Source organism: Pristiophorus japonicus, chromosome 1, assembly GCF_044704955.1.
Source record: "Pristiophorus japonicus isolate sPriJap1 chromosome 1, sPriJap1.hap1, whole genome shotgun sequence".
Classification (NCBI taxonomy): Eukaryota; Metazoa; Chordata; class Chondrichthyes; family Pristiophoridae; genus Pristiophorus; species Pristiophorus japonicus.
Genome location: NC_091977.1, coordinates 414,729,975 through 414,748,147, shown reverse-complemented (window position 1 = coordinate 414,748,147; position 18,173 = coordinate 414,729,975). Strand labels below are relative to the sequence as shown.

The following is an 18,173-nucleotide window of genomic DNA, read 5'->3' as shown; positions in this document are numbered from 1 at the left end:
CCACAGAAGGCAGTCTGCCTGTATAGACATTTTATCTTTGCGCCGCTGGAACGGCTTTATCTCTTCCTGCATTTCCACTGGGACACTGGACCAGCTCCCGTGAAGCACACAGTTTTTGACTAGGGACAGTAAGGGGTCCTGGCTCGACCAGGTTCTAATCTGTCGGGCTGTGATGGGTGATGCTCACTCTCAAATGCTTCCATAACCATGACTAAATCTGCGGGCTGCGCCATTTCCGTGGTGGGCAACGGCAGCCTGCTGCGAGCATCGGCACAGTTTTTTGTGCCTGGCCTGTGGCGGATGGTGTAGTCGTATGCGGACAACGAGAGCGCCCATCTCTGGATGCGGGCCAATGCATTAGTATGTATCCCCTCTCAAAAAACAGGGATATCAGTGGCTTATGGTCAGTTTCCAATTCAAATTTTAGCCCGAACAGGTATTGATGCATTTTCTTTACCCCATACGCTAATGATTCTTTTTCAATCATGCTGTAGGCTCTCTCAGCCTTAGACAGACTCTTGGATGCATACGCAACTGGTTGCAATTTCCCAAAATCATTAGCTTGTTACAATACACACCCGACGCCATATGACGACACATCACATGCTAGTACCAAACGCTGACATGGATCGTACAACACAAGCAATTTGTTTGAGCATAACAATTTTCTAGCTTTTACAAAGGCATTTTCTTGGTTTTTGCCCCATACCCATTCATCCCCATTTTCGTAGTAAGGCGTGCAGTGGTTCTAACAGTGTGCTGAGACCCTGTAAGAAGTTACCAAAGTAGTTCAGGAGTCCTAGAAACGACCACAGCTCCGTCACAGTCTGTGGCCTCGGTGCGTTCTCGATTGCCTCAGTCTTTGAATTGGTGGGCCTGATGCCGTCTGCCACGATCATCCTCCCCAGGAACTGTACCTCAGGTGCCAAGAAAACGCACTTCGAGTGTGTTAACCTGAGCCCAACGCGGTTGAGTCGACTAAGAACCTCCTCCAGGTTCTGCAGATGCTCGACTGTATCCTGGCCTGTAACCAAGATGTCGTCTTGGAAGACCACAGTGCACAGGTCCAACTTCAGTAAGCTTTCCATGTTTCTCTGGAATATTGCCGCCACTGATCGAATTCCAAATGGGCGTCTGTTATAAACAAAAAGACCTTTGTGCGTGTTGATGCAGGTGAGGCCCTTCGATGAATCCTCCAGCTCCTGCGTCATGTAGGCTGAGTCAAATCCAGCTTTGTGAACTTCTTTCCTCCCGCCAGCGTTGCAAAGAGGTCGTCGGCCTTTGGTAGTGGGTAGTGGGTCCTGCAGGGAGAAACAATTGATAGTTACTTTGTAATCGCCACAGATTCTGATGGTGTTGTCTCTCTTAAGGACTGGGACAATTGGACTTGCCCACTCGTTGAATTCGATCAGTGAAATGATGCCCTCTCTTTGCAGCCTTTCTCTCATCATGTACGGTATCCTTTCTCTCATCATGTACGGTACTGTTCTCGCCTTGTGATGGATGGGTCGCGCTCCCGGAATTAGGTGGATCTGCACTTTTGCTCCTTGGAATTTCCCAATTCCTGATTCGAACAGCGAAGGGAACTTGTTTAAGACCTGGGCACATGAAGTGTCGTCATTGGGCAATAGCGCTTGGACGTCGTCCCAGTTCCAGCGTATCGTTCACAGCCAGCTTCTGCCGAGCAGCGTGGGACCATCGCCCGGTACCACCCAGAGTGGTAGTTTGTAGTAGGAGACCTTTACGGTAGCACTGCCGATTACGGAAATTAGTTCCTTTGTGTAAGTTCTTAGTTTCGTGCGAATTGGAGTTACGACTGTCCTTGAGGTCTTGCTGCACCACAATTTTTCAAAAGTCTTTTTGCCCATGATGGACTGGCTCGCGCCCATGTCCAGCTCCATTGACACCGGGAATCCATTTAGTTCCACATTCAGCATTATCGGGGGACACTTTGTGGTGAATGTGTGTACCCCATGTACCTTTGTCTCCTCGGTCTGAGGCTTTGGTTCGTCGTGATCCGCCGTGGATCTGTCCTCCTCTGCAACATGGTGGTTTGCAGGATTAACAGGATTTGCAGCTTGCCTGCAGATACGTTGGAGGTGTCCTAGTTGTTCCATAGCCCTTGAAAACGTATCCTTTGAAGCGGCATGAATGGAAACGATGATCACCCCCGCAGCGCCAACAAGGTATTAATGACCTTGCATTCATCACCCTTGATGGTGGACTCTGAGACATCTGCGGTCGTGCAGCTGCAGGTATGTGTGACCTGTGCTGTATGTTACGATTCGTAAACAAAATCACTTTGTTCACAGTACTTGTAGCAGCACTTGTGTGCTGAGAGATTTGCTTAGTATTGTCACTGGTGGCAATGAACGCCTGGGCTATCACTATGATCTTACTCAAGGTTGGGGTCTCTACAGTCAAAAGTTTGCGAAGTATGGTTTTGTGGCCAATGCCAAGTACGAAAAAGTTTCTGAGCATGTGCTCCAAATATCCTTCAAATTCGCAATGTCCTGCAAGGCATCTTAGCTCGGCGACATAACTCGGCACTTCCTGGCCTTCAGACCTTTTGTAGGTGTAGAACCGATACCTCGGCATCAGTACTCTTTCCTTCGGGTTCAAATGCTCTCGGACCAGTGTACACAAATCATCATTTGATTTCTCCTTGGGTTTCGCTGGAGTGAGCAGATTCTTCATGAGGCTATACGTTGGCGCCCCACAGACGGTGAGGAGGATCATCCTTCGTTTGGCAGCATTCTCTCCTCCATCCAGCTCATTGGCTACGGAGTATTGGTCGAGTTGCTCCACAAAGGTTTCCCAATCATCTCTCTCCAAGAATTTCTCCAGGATGCCCACTGTTCGCTGCATCTTTGGGTTCGCTATCTGTATCTATCTGTATGTATGAAGAAAGAGTCAGACTGAAAACTGTGAGCTCAAAGTAAAGTGTGACCTTGGTCTTTTATTGCAGGTCTCCAGTGTGCCTCTCCAACCTGTGAGGCCTCCTTAAATAACTGTGCTCCCAAGGGATTATGCGATCCCTTGGGACTCCAGTGGATGAGCCCTCTGGTGGCTGTACAGAGTATATACAAGTTTACACATATAACAATCTCCACCTTGTGAGAGTCAGGGGACGATCCCTCTGGAGAAATGAACACTCCTAGAAAGGTGACCCTTTCTTTTACTAATTGAGCCTTACGGGGATTCACCTTTAGTCCCGCCTGAGTCAACAATGTCAAAAGTTTGTGCAAAAGTGACAGGTACTCCTTCCTGCTGTCGGTTGCCAGCAGTAGGTCGTCCACGTACTGCAGCAAGCAGGTAGGGCGGGAAAAGTCTTTTAAAATTGCAGCCATTCTTTTGTGAAAAATCGTCAGGGCATTGTGAAACCACTGAGGCAGGCATGTCCAGGTGTAGCTCTGGTCCTCAAATATGAACGTGAATTTGTACTGGTCTTCCCTTTTAACAGGGATACTCCAGAATCCATTGCCGATGTCGAGGGTCGAGAAGTATTTGGAACCAGCAGGAATTTGAGATAATATGATGGGAGTTTCTCTTACTACCGGTGAGCAGGCTGGTGTTACAGAATTTAACTTTCTGTAATCAGTAGTCAGTCGCCAGCTGCTATCAGGCTTTTTAACCAGCCATGCGGGTGAATTGGTCGTGAAAGTGCCTGTCCTGACAACACCCTGCTCAACTAGGCATTTTATGGTGTCTTGGATGTAAGGGTGACTCTCCCTTGGGATGGGGTACTGTTTAGTGAATGAGTGGGGGGGGTCTTCACCTGCCATTTTTTCACAGTCATGCTTGCAGCTTCATTTTCGCTCCCCGGAGCGTCATACTCAGATGGCTTTTTAATAGCAAAAACCGAGTGAGCATCTCAAATTTCTATCACTCTCACATTATCTCTCAATCCTATCTAAACACAGTCCCAATTGTAATCTATTACTGTGCCAAACTGATCCAACATATCAGTCCCTACAATTTTCTTTCTGTTGGGGGTGGTCATCATCATCAGTGCTGGGACCTCCCAACTGAAGTTCGGTGGCCTTCCCTGTATACACGGTGGTTATATCACCATTAAACCCTTTAAGGGTCATACAACCCTTGCCCACCGCTGCATGGCGTTCAGGGTATGGGGTGTGGATGATGATAACGGCTGAGCCAGTATCCATAATCTGCTGCCGGCCCCCTTTTAAGACAACAAGGATTACTGGTCTCCCGCTACCATCATGTCAGAACCCCACTTCCGACCAATCTTTGGGGGCCGGATCCTGTCGTAGGGTGGATCCTTGAAGGGATCTCTCTTATGAGTGTGAATCACTGATTGCGTGCACCGGTAAATGATTTTGCATCCCCCACCCCATGGCAATTTGGTTTGTATGAGGGTTATCAACTGGTCCAATCGTTAATCCATCCCAGAGGGCTCGGATTCATCCCTCGGGAGGTATCTATGCGTCGCACTGTGGTCCGGTGCCTGTCTGGGTCTGTTGTAGTCTTTTGCTAGGTGGCCGACCTTTTTACAATTAAAGCACTGTCTCTTAAAGGGGTAACACCTAGATCCCTCCACCGTTGACACTGGTTTATTTGCAGTGGGTTTATTTACCTTTAACTGGTCTTTTACCACCTTCCAGGCTATTTGAGTGCTGGTCTCTATATCTGTCCACTGATTGGTGGGCCTCATGACTGTGCCCAGGGTGGTTTTAACTAAAGAATGGAGTTGGTCAGGAACATCGATTTAAATTATTCCTGATTCTTTCCTACTGTAACATTTGTGGGTGCCTGGTTCTGGGTACGTTCATAGATATCATACAGGTGATTACTGAAGGCTTGAGGGGTCTCTGCTAGGTGTTGCTTGGTCTGATTAAGCAGAGCCACTAAGTTTAAGTTTTGGATCCCTAAATGGTTTAGAATCTCGGTCATGACTGCATCGGCCACTGTGCCAGACTGGAGGACTGTGTCTGGCAGGAAGTGGAACAGACCAAGAGAAGGATTCGTGTTAAGTCTCTCTCTTCTAACTCGGGGTGGCTTTTCCTGAAATTTGCCCACCTCCTGTTAAACCCCAGTGGGTCATTCCCATCATTAATGGGTCCCAACTCGTGGCTACCCGCTGTGGCGTCAGCACCAGATATGGATTGTGAGTTGGTATGGTTACTGGTGATGTGACCATGCGCATTACATCGTAAAGAAGTGGTAAGTACTGCTACGGTTGACCCTTGTGTCTCCAAGGTATCCCATCCTATACTACTACCCTGGGGATTATACTGACTGTCTTCCTCTTCCCAATCTGTCTCCCCCTTGTCCACTTCTGCTGTCTCTGTTATGGCTCCCCGTGTTACTGTGGATACCAGGCCCTGCTGCTCCCCTAACTTACTTTTTAGCCTCGCTATTTCTAGTTGGCATCGGGACTGGTCTGCTCCCTATGTGGCTTCTTAATTACTTCCCTAATGCCCCCTTAGCATCTTCTACCTCTTGCCAGAGCCCCAAGTTTTCCAATTTATATTTTTAACTCTAATTTGTTTTCATTCGCTTCAACGACGGCTGCTGTGGCATTTAAATTTGAAAGGCTTTGTTGCTGTAGCAACGAAGCTGCCTGTTTGGCCCCTCTTTCTAATTGCCGAATACTGTGGTTTAATCGATCAATTTCTTGTCTCAAGTGCTATATTTCTCCCTCCTTTAACTACCGAATAAGTTGAAGGCTTTCTTCCTTTTGTTCTTTTATATTTTGAATCTCTTTTTCGTTTAGTCGAACCTCTTTTACTTGAGATTCTTTTAAATCTTGTCTCTCTATTGCCCTTTGGTCTTATAAATCTTGTATCTCTTTCCTTAAATTATGGATCTCTTTTGCATCCTGCCCCATTAATTCCTCATCTCTCTGAGCGCAGTAATGTGCGCAGAATGCCAAGAGACCATTTACCCATTTTGGCCTTAGCTCTCCTCGATTTACTTTCTCCTGGATAAATGCCATAAGCTCCCCAAAGGACGCATGTTTTCCCTTACGGAAGTACGGTAACCCTTGTATGTCCTTTATGGATACCTTTTTGTATATTTTCTTCTCATAGACTACCTGTATATTTTTTGCTGGTTTTTTGTACATGACTGATCCCTTCATCCTGTGTCTTTTGAATTTAACTACTGGTGGGTCCCCACTTAAACAGTTCCAACTATCGAGACGTCTGCTCCTTAAGACGCAACTTCTTCCGATCCGTTTCAAAGTTTATAGTTTCGCAACACAGGTTAGAATCCGCAACGCCCGAGATTTCCAATTGTTCAAAAGAATGATCAGAAGCTGTCCTGCCAGATCCGGGCTGAGCCCCCAATTTTGTAAGATTTCTAAATCTCTGGCAATAAATTGACAGCAAGACCAATTCTTTTAAAACAATTTGGAATAAGTTTATTAAACACACACACATGCACATCTATCAGAGAAACAGGAGTCCTCAGCTATCCTACGGATCTACGTAGTTACAACAGATACAATGATGTTACAATAAAAAATGTCTACTTTACTTCCCTCTGGCAAAACGCAAGCACATGGCGTTGGTCCTTACTTCTGCTGTGGAGGGAGGTTCCTGCTTTATCATGTGCTAAGGAGAAGAGACCCAACAATCTTTGGTTTGACTTTTTACATCCCTTAAGACCATTCTTTCTCAGAAAGCCTCAGGATTGGGTATTGTTTCCAGGGCTGTTCCTGATTGGCTTCTCCTCATACATGTGTCTGTCTGAAGGCCCGGTGTCATTCCTTGATTAGGTTAATGGCTTTCCAATTAACACCTTTTCTAGTTTGGTGAGTTTCAAAGCCATGCTTCCTTTGTTCTTTGAGCTCTGCCCAGCCAGGAGACATTAACTTGGGGAAGGTATCCACTTTGTCTCTTCAAACTTGTCTTTTTGTATAATCTACACTTTTAACACCTACATAGAATCAATTTTATCATTACTAAACACTTTTATTCGTACAAATGTAGGGAAAAGTTCCGGGTAGTTCAGTTAATCTTGTCAAGCCTGACTTCTGATTTCTGCTTCACTTCAGGCCTGCACCAGGCTTAAAGTTAGATATGGTCACAGAAAATGTTTCACACGTATAAATGTTTACGCATAGAAACGGTATTGTACCTTTATAAAACTTGTATTTATATTGTATTGGGCCTGAGTTTGGTCAACCTACCGCCCACAGCCGCCGAGCTACCACCTAAAAATGCCATTTTTACAGAAAATACTCGGGGACCGCCGACCTACCGTCCAACTACCGCCCCATGGAAGATTCATCTGGGAGGTACCACCGGTGGTAGTGCATACTGCCTGCCCAAGCAAAAGTCAGGAAAAATGCAAATTTGGTCCTCAGGCTCCTGTAAGATCCTGATACCGCCCGCCAGAAAGACCATCGTGGAAAAGGTGGTCTTACCTGGCTCTTGAGAGAACGGTAGGGACACTAGGGCAGAGCGGTCCAGAGCTGCACATCCTGAGTCGGATATAAACGCTGCAGCAATATTAGACCCTCAGAAAAAATTGATACATTGAAGGTAAAATGCTTTGTTGAAGGGCAGGTGTGGGGTAGAAAGCGGAAATGCGCTCCCAATTATAGTGAAGGCTCCATGGACTTGTGCTATAAGGGTCTTGACACCATTGCAGACAGAACAGATTTAGTGATACAATATCAGTGTACAGAGGTTATGAGCTCATGTGAAAGTATATGGGCAATAATAAAATCCTGTAGGGTTTCTCTTCGGTGCCAGGATGAGGTCCTGACAACAACATTAGCTCAAATACAGAAGATGCAAATATTATATATATTTGAGTGTTATAATTTGACTGAATAACATATAATGTTAGGGTTGGGGTTCGGCGATCTGTTACCTAAAAAACTGTACATTCAAATGCCAACCATAATGTCTGGCTTCCAAGTTCTGGAACTATCTGTCATTCAAAGCCACCCATCCTAGATTGATGACCCTTATTTGTCTTAGTTAAATGATGTGATGTCAGGACTCATTAAAAAGTCGCATCATAACTATAAGGCAAGATATTTATCACACTGCACTACATTTAAAGGACATTTGTATGTTTCTCAGCACATACCCCTCATTATCTAAAAGTTAGACATTGACCACGAGTGGTTCAAAAATGTCTCGTATTGAATTGTACAATATTCAAAAGTGGCAGAGCATTCAAACATGTCAAGCAAAATATTTAACAGCATTTCAAAAATCAGTACATTTAGCATCAAAAGGAAACATCTAAAAGACCAACAGCAACATGAACAATATATACAAACATCGCCAACACCCAACTCTCTACCCAATCCCACCACCTCTCCCACCCCACCCCTCCAAGTGAGCCCCATTCTCCACTTGATGGGTTGCCCATCCCCACCCTGACCCACACCCCTGCCCCTCACTGTGTCGGCTCCATCACATTGTGCAGCAGTGCACCCGGAGCACTGCTGTCGTGTTTGTCGGGGAGAGAATGGAGGCGCTGAGATGGAAGACGCTGGCATCTCCGGACCCTCTGGTTCTGTCGGCCTGGCTGGTATGGCATCAAGGAGTTCCATGCTATAGCCCGAGACCATTGATTGCCGCATGGCATCAACAGAGTCAACGGTCCGCTGCACAGTGGTGATCAGCTGCGACATACTGGTAGTATGCTGCTCTGAAAATATAGCAATGTTGGCAGCTATCCCAGCCACGGCTTGGAGCAGCTCTCGACCTAGATCAACGCTTGTCCTCGTCAGCTGTACCATTTCCTGCATTGCTTTCACCCGTCTTACAGCATCATCTCCTTGCTGCATGAACCTGGGTGGATGCGGCTTGGTGGCTTTAACGGCACGGGTGCTGCGCTTCACAACACTTGATCCCGCTTCCTCCGACTCAAAGCCCAAAAACTCGGACCCCGATACCAATGTTGGGTGCACAGGTGGCACACATGTCAAGAGGGTGGAGTCCTCCTCTTCCACCTCCTGGAGCTCAAGTGGGACAAACACTGGGCCTTCTCCCTGCTCTTCTTCCTGGTCTTCATCTCTGTGGCTGGCGGAGTTGGATCCGGGGGCTATGTGAGATGTTGAGTGGGGGGGCGGGCAGAAGGAGCTACTGTGGCGGGCTCCTGATGAGGTCGAGGTGGACGGTGTTGATGTTGCACATGGTCTTTGCATCCCAGAGGTGGATGGGGTGCCTAAGTCGGTGCTATCCGAATCATCATCTACAAGTACAATACAACATTTTGGTGTTTCGCGGGGTGGCGGGAGGGTTGGTAATGGTGATATGAGTACTGTGACGTGTCACATTCTTATTTCAAGGACTACCATGGCTACATCATCACACCCTAAATGGCCAACACACAGTACATTAAAATGCATTTTACATCACATTACATGACCTTGCATGACATGAGCATAACACAGACCAGAGATTCAGATAAACTTATCATGCTGTAGCACGGGATCGGCACCACCATGTTTGGTGGCACGGGGGTGGTCATCCATCAACGCCAAGGCACGCTCCTCTATGTCAGTCACTTTGATGACATTTGGTGGGCCCCCTCCCGTACCACACTGCTTTGATGCGTTGGCTGTTCTATTCGTGCAGAAATAAAAGTTGCAAGCTTTAACTGGTTTGCACATGCAACATACACACTCACACAAACACAATGGCCACATATACTTTTTGAGTAGTATGGGAGTGCAACAATAAGATGTTTACTTACACTTGCTGCCATTGCCACATCGTTCCATCTTTTCCTGCACTGGTCGCCATTCCGAACCATGCTGCCCACTGCGGACACGGCCTCCCCAATCTCCTGCCAAATTAGTTTATATTGGGGCGGGGCTGGCTTGCCACGACCACCCCAGGTGAGGTCTTTATAACGGCGCTCCACCTCAGAGACAAGTACCTCCAGCTCATCATCAGTAAACCAGGGAGCTCTGAGCCTCCCTGCATTGGACTTCCTGGCAGCTTTTCTATCACTCATGATAGGTTTTCAAGGTGAATGTCTGATGATTCTGTTGCCTCTCTCTTTAAATCACTTCCCTCTGCAACTGTCAGGTGCAAGTCAGTTACCAGATTTTATGCGCCTGCACAGCTGAGCCCTCAGCCCCAATCACAGGAAAAGTGAGATCATCAGGCAAAAAAAACCTACCAAAACAATCCAAATCTTGAGCATGTGCAGTACACGGTCTCCGCTGTTTCCTGAGTCGACAGTCCTGCACCTACCACCGACTCCCGCTGCCGCCCACTACCGGCCGATGCCTCCCGCTGCCTGTCGCTCCCGCCGACAAAACCAGGATGAAACTCGTGCCCAGTCGGCCCCAGTGGTAGCAGCCGGTAAAATAAAATCACGCATCGTCCGGGGACCGCAGAAAAACGGGCAGACCTAAAGTTTGACCAAACTCAGGCCCATTGTCTCAAAGTGCTTCACATAATGAATTACTTTTGTCATGCAATTCACTGTTATGTAGAAAAGCACAGCAGTCATTCTGCACCAGCAGTGTCTTACAGATACAGTCTTACAGTCTTGTTGCTACAAGATGAATGACTGGTAAAGTTTTTGTTAGCAAAATTGTTTGAGAGAGGAGAAATCATTGCCATGAGATTTTTAACATCCACTTGAACCATCAGAGCAGACAGGTTTAACATCTCAGCTGAAGGACAGTACTTCCAAAGATGCATCAGTACTACACTGGAGTGTCAGTTTAGATTATGATTTTAAAATTCTGGGGCTCAAACCTAAAATCTTCTGACCGAGGCATGAAAGTGCTACTAACTGTGCCAGGCTGATTAAGGAAATGGCCACTCCACACCAGAAGTCTGATCCTACAAAGGAGCCCATCTGGAACAGAGCCTCCCCTCTAGCAGCAGATCAAAGATTTGCCATCCATTACAATGAATGAATAGAAAATTATGGGGAATGCACCTGTAATTCTTTGAAATGCACTGTCAGTGGGCGAGGCTCCCCGCTGGATGTACATATTTGTAAAATCGTTCCTACATATATGCCTTGCTCCACAGTATCTTAGGTTTGTCTCTCGTCATTGACAATAGTTACATGCACATAGCGTAGAATGTTATTTTTCATTACTATTGTAATAACTTTTTTAGCAACTTGAGTTGCCACAACACTGATTCTAGTGTGTTACATGGAACCCAATTTTCTCAATATAGAATCTAGCAAGGTAATTATAAACAGTAGCAACTGTATGTGGTATTGAAGAAAATGTAAATGGTTTATTCAAGTATCTAAGGAGTCGGACTTGAGATCTTGTGTTAGCTAGTACAATCACAATTTTTCTTCTGTATCTTTATGTCTTCATTTAAGTCACAAAACTAAAAGTTGTATTACAAAGAAACACTCTTGGAAGACCAGATCAAAGAATCAAATTAGTGTTTAATACTTCTTCTTTCAGACACTATCCACAGTTTAGGGTTCATCACTGCCATGTTTTTGAATATCTAGTTTTGAAAAGGTACACCAGCTATTGGTGTTGTTGAACAGGCCCGTCTCTAAATCCCCAGAAGGAGTTTTTTCCTCCAAGGAGTAGCCCAGATCCAGCTCATCCTACTGAACCACTGAATCCATTGTGCAGTATAACCAATAGGAAATATTGCCTTTGAATAATTAGATCAGGATGTGTGTATAAATGAGGCTTACAATAGTCAATAAAAAAAATCCCTATCTTGTTCAAAGCATAGCCCGTCTCTAAATAGAAGGTATTTGAGAGGGAAAATAATTGTGTATTGTGAGGTGAAAGTAATACAGTCTGAGAAATCAATTACAATAATAATGCTGTCATAATGATTGACTAGTTTAAGAACTATTAAGTTGAAATTCATCTGTGTACTATTTTTAAAACACTGATTGACATGTTTGCTTCAAATTCCCATGAGTGCTCTTTTTTATAAAGTTTCTAACCAGAAACAGGTCAACAACTTCATTAAAATAGTATACACAAGAATTTGATGCAAAACTTATTAACCAGTCTCACAATAAGTCACAATATTGTGGTAAATCAAAAATAATCGGAGCAGCTTCACTGTAATATCGAAAACAAGCCCATATTTCAGTTTATGATACAAAAGAGATTTCTGACCTCGTTGACATTTCTTAATATCATGCTGAAGCTAAAGGTCTTGTTATTGACTTGCAGTTAGAGTCCACAGCACCAAGGAATTCAGTGGGGTCAATTTTAAACTTGCCTGCCTGTGGGTAACTGGGTGGATGGGCAGTTCAAAACCAATAGCACATGGTATTGGGGGTAATATACTGACGTGGATAGGGAACTGGTTGGCAGACGGGAAGCAGAGAGTGGGGATAAACGGGTTCCTTTCAGAATGGCAGGCAGTGACTAGTGGAGTGACACAGGACTCAGTGCTGGGATCCCAGCTCTTTACAATGTACATTAACGATTTAAATGAAGGAATAGAGTGTAATATCTCCAAGTTTGTGGATGACACTAAACTAGGTGGCGGTGTGAGCTGTGAGGAGGATGCTAAGAGGCTGCAGGGCGACTTGGACAGGTTAGGTGAGTGGGCAAATACATGGCAGCTGCAGTATAATGTGGATAAATGTGAGGTTATCCATTTTGGGGGCAAAAATACAAAGGCAGAATATTATCTGAATGGCGGCAGATTAGGAAAAGGGGAGGTGCAACAAGACCTGGGTGTCATGGTTCATCAGTCACTGAAAGTGGGCACGCAGGTACAGCAGGCGGTAAAGAAGGCAAATGGTATGTTGGCCTTCATAGCTAGGGGATTTGAATATAGAAGCAGGGAGGTCTTAATGCAGCTGTACAGGGTCTTAGTGAGGCCTCACCTGGAATATTGTGTTCAGTTTTGGTCTCCGAGTCTGAGGAAGGACGTTCTTGCTATTGAGGGAGTGCAGCGAAGGTTCACCAGACTGATTCCAGGGATGGCTGGGCTGTCATATGAGGAGAGACTGGATCAACTGGGCCTTTATTCACTGGAGTTTAGAAGGATGAGAGGGAATCTCATAGAAATGTATAAGATTCTAACGGGACTGGATAGGATAGATGCGGGAAGAATGTTCCCGATGTTGGGGAAGTCCAGAAGCAGGGGACATAGTCTTAGGATAAGTGGTAGGCCATTTAGGACTGAGATGAGGAGAATCTTCTTCACTCAGAGCGTTGTTGACCTGTGAATTCTCTGCCGCAGAGTTGTTGTTGATGCCAGTTCACTGGATATATTCAAGAGGGAGTTAGATATGGCCCTTACAGTTAAGGGGATCAAGGGGTATGGAGAGAAAGCAGGAAAGGGGTACATGATCTTATTGAATGGTGGTGCAGACTCGAAGGGCCGAATGGCCTACTCCTGCACCTATTTTCTATGTTTCTATGTAATAGGTTACTTAACCCGCTCAGATCCTGACCATTTGCAGTATTAACCTTCAGGGTTTTGCAGGTGGGTGAGATGCCTGGATAAGGCAGGTGGAAGCCTCGTAAATTTAGACAAATCAAGGTTCTATAACCCCAACGTATACCATGAGTACACCTCCGAGAAATAACATGGAACTGGGAACTGATAATCTACCCACCCTCCTTCAGGAATTGCTGTGTGGCCCAGGAGAAACAGAAAGGGGAAGGAACTAAAATAAATTATAAAACGGTCTTTACAAGAGGATGTGAATCTTGATCCTTAGAACATTGTATTTCTATGGCACTCTGTAGAATCCAACACCGAAATTTAACTCCCCCATCCCACTTCCCCATGACCTCCCCCTCCCCCAAACTGGCGGAAACCAGGCCACGGGGGGGGGGCAGTTAAAATGAGGGCAGTCACATACCCCCTCTGATCTTGCTGCCTTCCCATCTTTTCCTGATGTTAACCTGCTCTTTTGAGCAAGCAAGTGGGACACCCGCGAGGAAGGAAGAGGGGTCTGGCTTTAAATATGCAGGTCGGGTCCTGATAATGTGACATGGACTCAACTACAATATTCTTCGGAGGCCTGAGTGGAGGAGCAGTACAGGCTTCCCCGTAAGGTCAAACCTGCCAGGAGGTGAATCGTGGGCCAGCTTAGTAATTACATTTAATTTTAGGTTTCCTTGTGGGCTAGGACAGGCAGGAGTGTCTTCTGGGCCTCACAAGGAAGCCTTGGGCCTCATTTGCCCCATAGCTCCCCCCCTCACCCCGACTGCATCCAGAGCTCCCTCACCACTTACTTGGATCCCGGGCTGTGGCCTCCTGCCGCTGAATTCCCGCTCCTGTACGCCGGGTTTGGACAGGTCAGTGAGAAAATTTATGGTAATGTGGCCCAGCCGTTAAGGTCGGCCGGGCCTTCATGTCCTCGAACTCCCTGTGTTTGCCGCCTGCCTTGGAGCTCATGCACACCCTACCCTTTAAAATTGGAGCCCAAATATTTTTATCAGATATTACAACACTGATGGACAGTAGTATTATAATACTCATTTTTGAATAAATGTTATGTAATTGAAGTGGTACTTTTTGGAAAGATCTTTTTAGAAAGATTTAAACTCAAATTTGTCATGTTTGTCTTTACTGGAACACTTCTGTTCAAAGTGTCAGGCCTGACATTGATGATCTAAAATCACTTACTATTTGTATACTTTTATCTTTTCTACAGGCCTTACAGCTGCAGCGTCCTTGGTGTCATTGGCCTGGGCCTTGGCTTCCTACCAGAAGGCTCTTCGTGACTCCAGAAATGATAAAAAACCCATCAGCTACCTGGCTGTTATCATTCAGTTCTGTTGGCATTTCTTCACCATTGCAGCCAGAGTCATCACATTTGCCTTGTTTGCATCAGTTTTCCAGCTCTATTTTGGGATCTTCATTGTCTTGCATTGGTGCATCATGACTTTCTGGATTGTTCATTGTGAAACAGAGTTCTGCATAACCAAGTGGGAGGAGATTGTATTTGACATGGTTGTGGGAATAATCTACATTTTCAGTTGGTTCAATGTTAAAGAGGGCAGGACTCGGTGTCGGCTGTTCATCTACTACTTTGTAATCCTTTTGGAAAACACTGCCTTGAGTGCTCTGTGGTACTTGTACCGAGCACCTCAAATAACAGATGCTTTTGCCATACCAGCGCTTTGTGTTGTCTTTAGTAGTTTTTTGACTGGAATCGTTTTTATGTTGATGTATTATGCCTTTTTTCATCCAAATGGACCAAGGTTTGGCCAGTCACCAAGCTGTGCTTGCAAGGAGCCTGTGGCCACTTTCAATTTGCCTGCAGAGACAGCGGCAAATGCTTTGAGGGCTGTGTCCCAAAACAGGGAACAGAAACTCACAGAAAGGGATGGTTGTATGCCTGTTTTTCAGGTCAGACCTACTGCACCTTCCACACCATCTTCTCGCACTCCACGGATAGAAGAAACTGTGATCAAAATTGACCTTTTGAGAAACAAGTATCCAGCATGGGACAGACATGTTTTGGACAGAAGTCTGCGAAAGGCCATCCTTGCATTTGAATGTGCATCCTCGCCACCTCAACTCCAATACAAAGACGAAGCCCTCATTGAGGAACGGCTGGAGTATGAAACAACTCTGTGATAAGTTAACAAGTTATTTTGTTAAGAAAACCAGTTGCCAAACCAGAGGTTGAAACTAGGATTGTAGTGGTAACAGTGGGTGGAAGATTTCCTTTGTGTGCTGCATCTAGTGAGATTGTAAACCTATTCTTTCTAAACCGGTTTATCATGTTGATGCACACAGTACATTCATGTATATGCCACCATGAGCATCAATGTTCATGAACTTGGAGAGGCAGTCAAATATTACTATGATTATCATTTTCTTATAACTAATTCTGCCAGCATAATTTACCAAAATCGGGCTTCTCTAAACTGTCAAGAATTCAAAATGCATTATTTGCTGGCAGTATGAACATGCACATTTTCTAGTATCTAAAAATGAACATCATTTGTCTCTTTGATTTATGTAATCAAGAGTTAAAAATGTGATTTTGTTGATTTTTTTATATTGTGAACTATGCTAGAAAGTAACTTTTTAAATGGATAATCGTGATATTGTGAACAAAATTTTATGCAGACGTTGAAAACAAACTTGGCAGCTTTCCATTCTGGATTGTATCATCATGAGAACTGAAATGGAATTTTAAGTATCTACATATATGTATAAAGCTTAAGTAAAGGTGTCTGCACCAAAACACAAGCCTGCACTTTGTGGCTGTTTAGTAATTTGATGGAACATATCGCCCTGGATTTTTGGTATCAAACAGGCTTGTGATGATCTCAGTGTGAAAGCCAAGAAAAGGATGTGAATTTACCAAGACAGTCAAAATCCAATTTAATTTCAACCTCTGCAAATGCAGGCACACACCATTAGTACAGTGGGAGATACTTATCTGAATAGAAAGGAAGCACAGACTGCCATAGAGATTGTCAGCTACTGGACAGAGTTCTTGTTGAAGCCAGTTTCACTAACTGACTATGATATCTTCCTCAGTATTGGAAGCTCTATTTGGGCTCGAATCCCACATTGTAATTACTATTCGTGCAGTCAAAATGTGTACTCTACGGAAAGAATAGTGAGGGATGATGCAGTATGCTAATTAATTGTGTAACTTTTTGCAAAATGTTGCAAGATTGGCAAAATTGTTACCACTTTGATGGACATTATTGAGAGTGTACAAAGGCACTGCATTCTGTGGTAATGTAATCGTATAAATCAGTGATGATCAATTGGATGCCACTGTGGTAGGGAGTAGTTTTAAAATATATTGCATTAGAAAAGGTTGATTTTGCTTGTCAGTGGCAGCTGTTTTTACTTACTGTACATTATTTACATTTCAGTTATTAATAGTTTTACCAGTACAAGTGCTTTTGTCCGAAGAATCTAAATTCAAAGGGAATATGCAAAGAATAGTTTTAGAGAAATTGCTTTGTCTTTTCACAAAAAGATTTTTCCATTGTTATAAAAAAGGGCGTTTTTAAGAGAAAACTTGTTTCGGGATTTCGCTTTCTTGATTATTCTGATATAGTGTATATATTACATGTTAAAATATATTTTACATCTGTTAATTTAGTGTAAGATATTACAATTTCTTCCATTTTCCATAATTTGCATCAATGTTTCAATTGTACAGTATGCTATACATGTCAGCCATGGATAACCTAATGTGCAGATATTAAATGAGTTCCATCCCTAATAGGTCATTACATGCCAATCCTGTATTTCTGGCTCTCCAGCAAATATGGTAACGTTGAAACTGAAAGGTTGATCAATATTAAAAATACATAGCATACTACAGATAGCTATCATAAGTTCGTGGAATATGATTTGCAGTGTAGAAATTAAAGGTTGGGGAATACATTGGTACATATTGCGCCATTTGATGATTTGATATTTCCATCAATCAAAAATATATCTGACTTTTTGACTGATCTGAAAAGTATGGCAATCTTTACACATAGTAGTAAAAATCCTATGACATTATTTCTTTGTCCATAAATATATATATAAATAAACAATTTATAAAGTTACTAATTAGCAAATAAATTTTTGATTTTATTTAATATAGAAAGTAATCTAGAAAGATTCCATTATGTCATTTGGGGAGGGTCTATGTTCTTGCCTGTAAATATATACAGATGTTCTGCCCAAGATGGCCTTAGGATAGTGAGAGCAAAAGGTCTTTCACTGGACTGTGGCCTCAGTCTCTGATTTAATTAACCAACTCTTCTAAGGAATTTTGCATCAAAGTCATGTCTTAAGGGGAGGGAACCTTTTATGTAAATGCAAAATACCAGTAAAAGGCCACCAAACATGCTTTACAAACTGAGGGCATCACTCTTCCCAGAAATTCTGTACTCGTGTCACAGTAGCTGGAAATAAAACCTGTCACCTGAATTATTCTCTGTACTGAAAGTTTACAGCTGAGCATTTTTATAAATAATTTATTTATCATCAAAATACTACTGTCAAAAGTCTGTGAACCTTTTTCAACTTTTAAGAATGTGGAAGTTGCTACCACAGGAAGTAATTGAGGCAAATAGCTTAGGTGCTTTCAAAAGGAAAGTAGACAAGCATATGAGAGAAAAGGAAATAGAAAGATATGCTGAAAGGCTGAGATGAGGTGGATGAAATGGGTGGAGTCTCATGTGGAGTATAAACATCAGCACAGACTAGTTTGGCTGACTACCCTGTTTCTGTGCTATATATTCTATGTAATGTAATTCAGAATCGAATCCTACAACA

General features: G+C 44.0%; 1 protein-coding gene across 1 annotated transcript in view; it reads left to right on the top strand.

Moving 5' to 3' along the window:
• Positions 1–15,842, top strand: part of xkr4 (XK related 4) — a 489,059-nt gene extending 473,217 nt beyond the window's left edge. The window contains exon 3 of the mRNA XM_070875743.1: positions 14,578–15,842. Within this exon, the coding sequence (XP_070731844.1) occupies positions 14,578–15,506 (929 nt within the window). The 3' untranslated portion in view covers positions 15,507–15,842. The remainder of the gene's footprint in view (positions 1–14,577) is intronic.
• Positions 15,843–18,173: the final 2,331 nt, after the last annotated feature.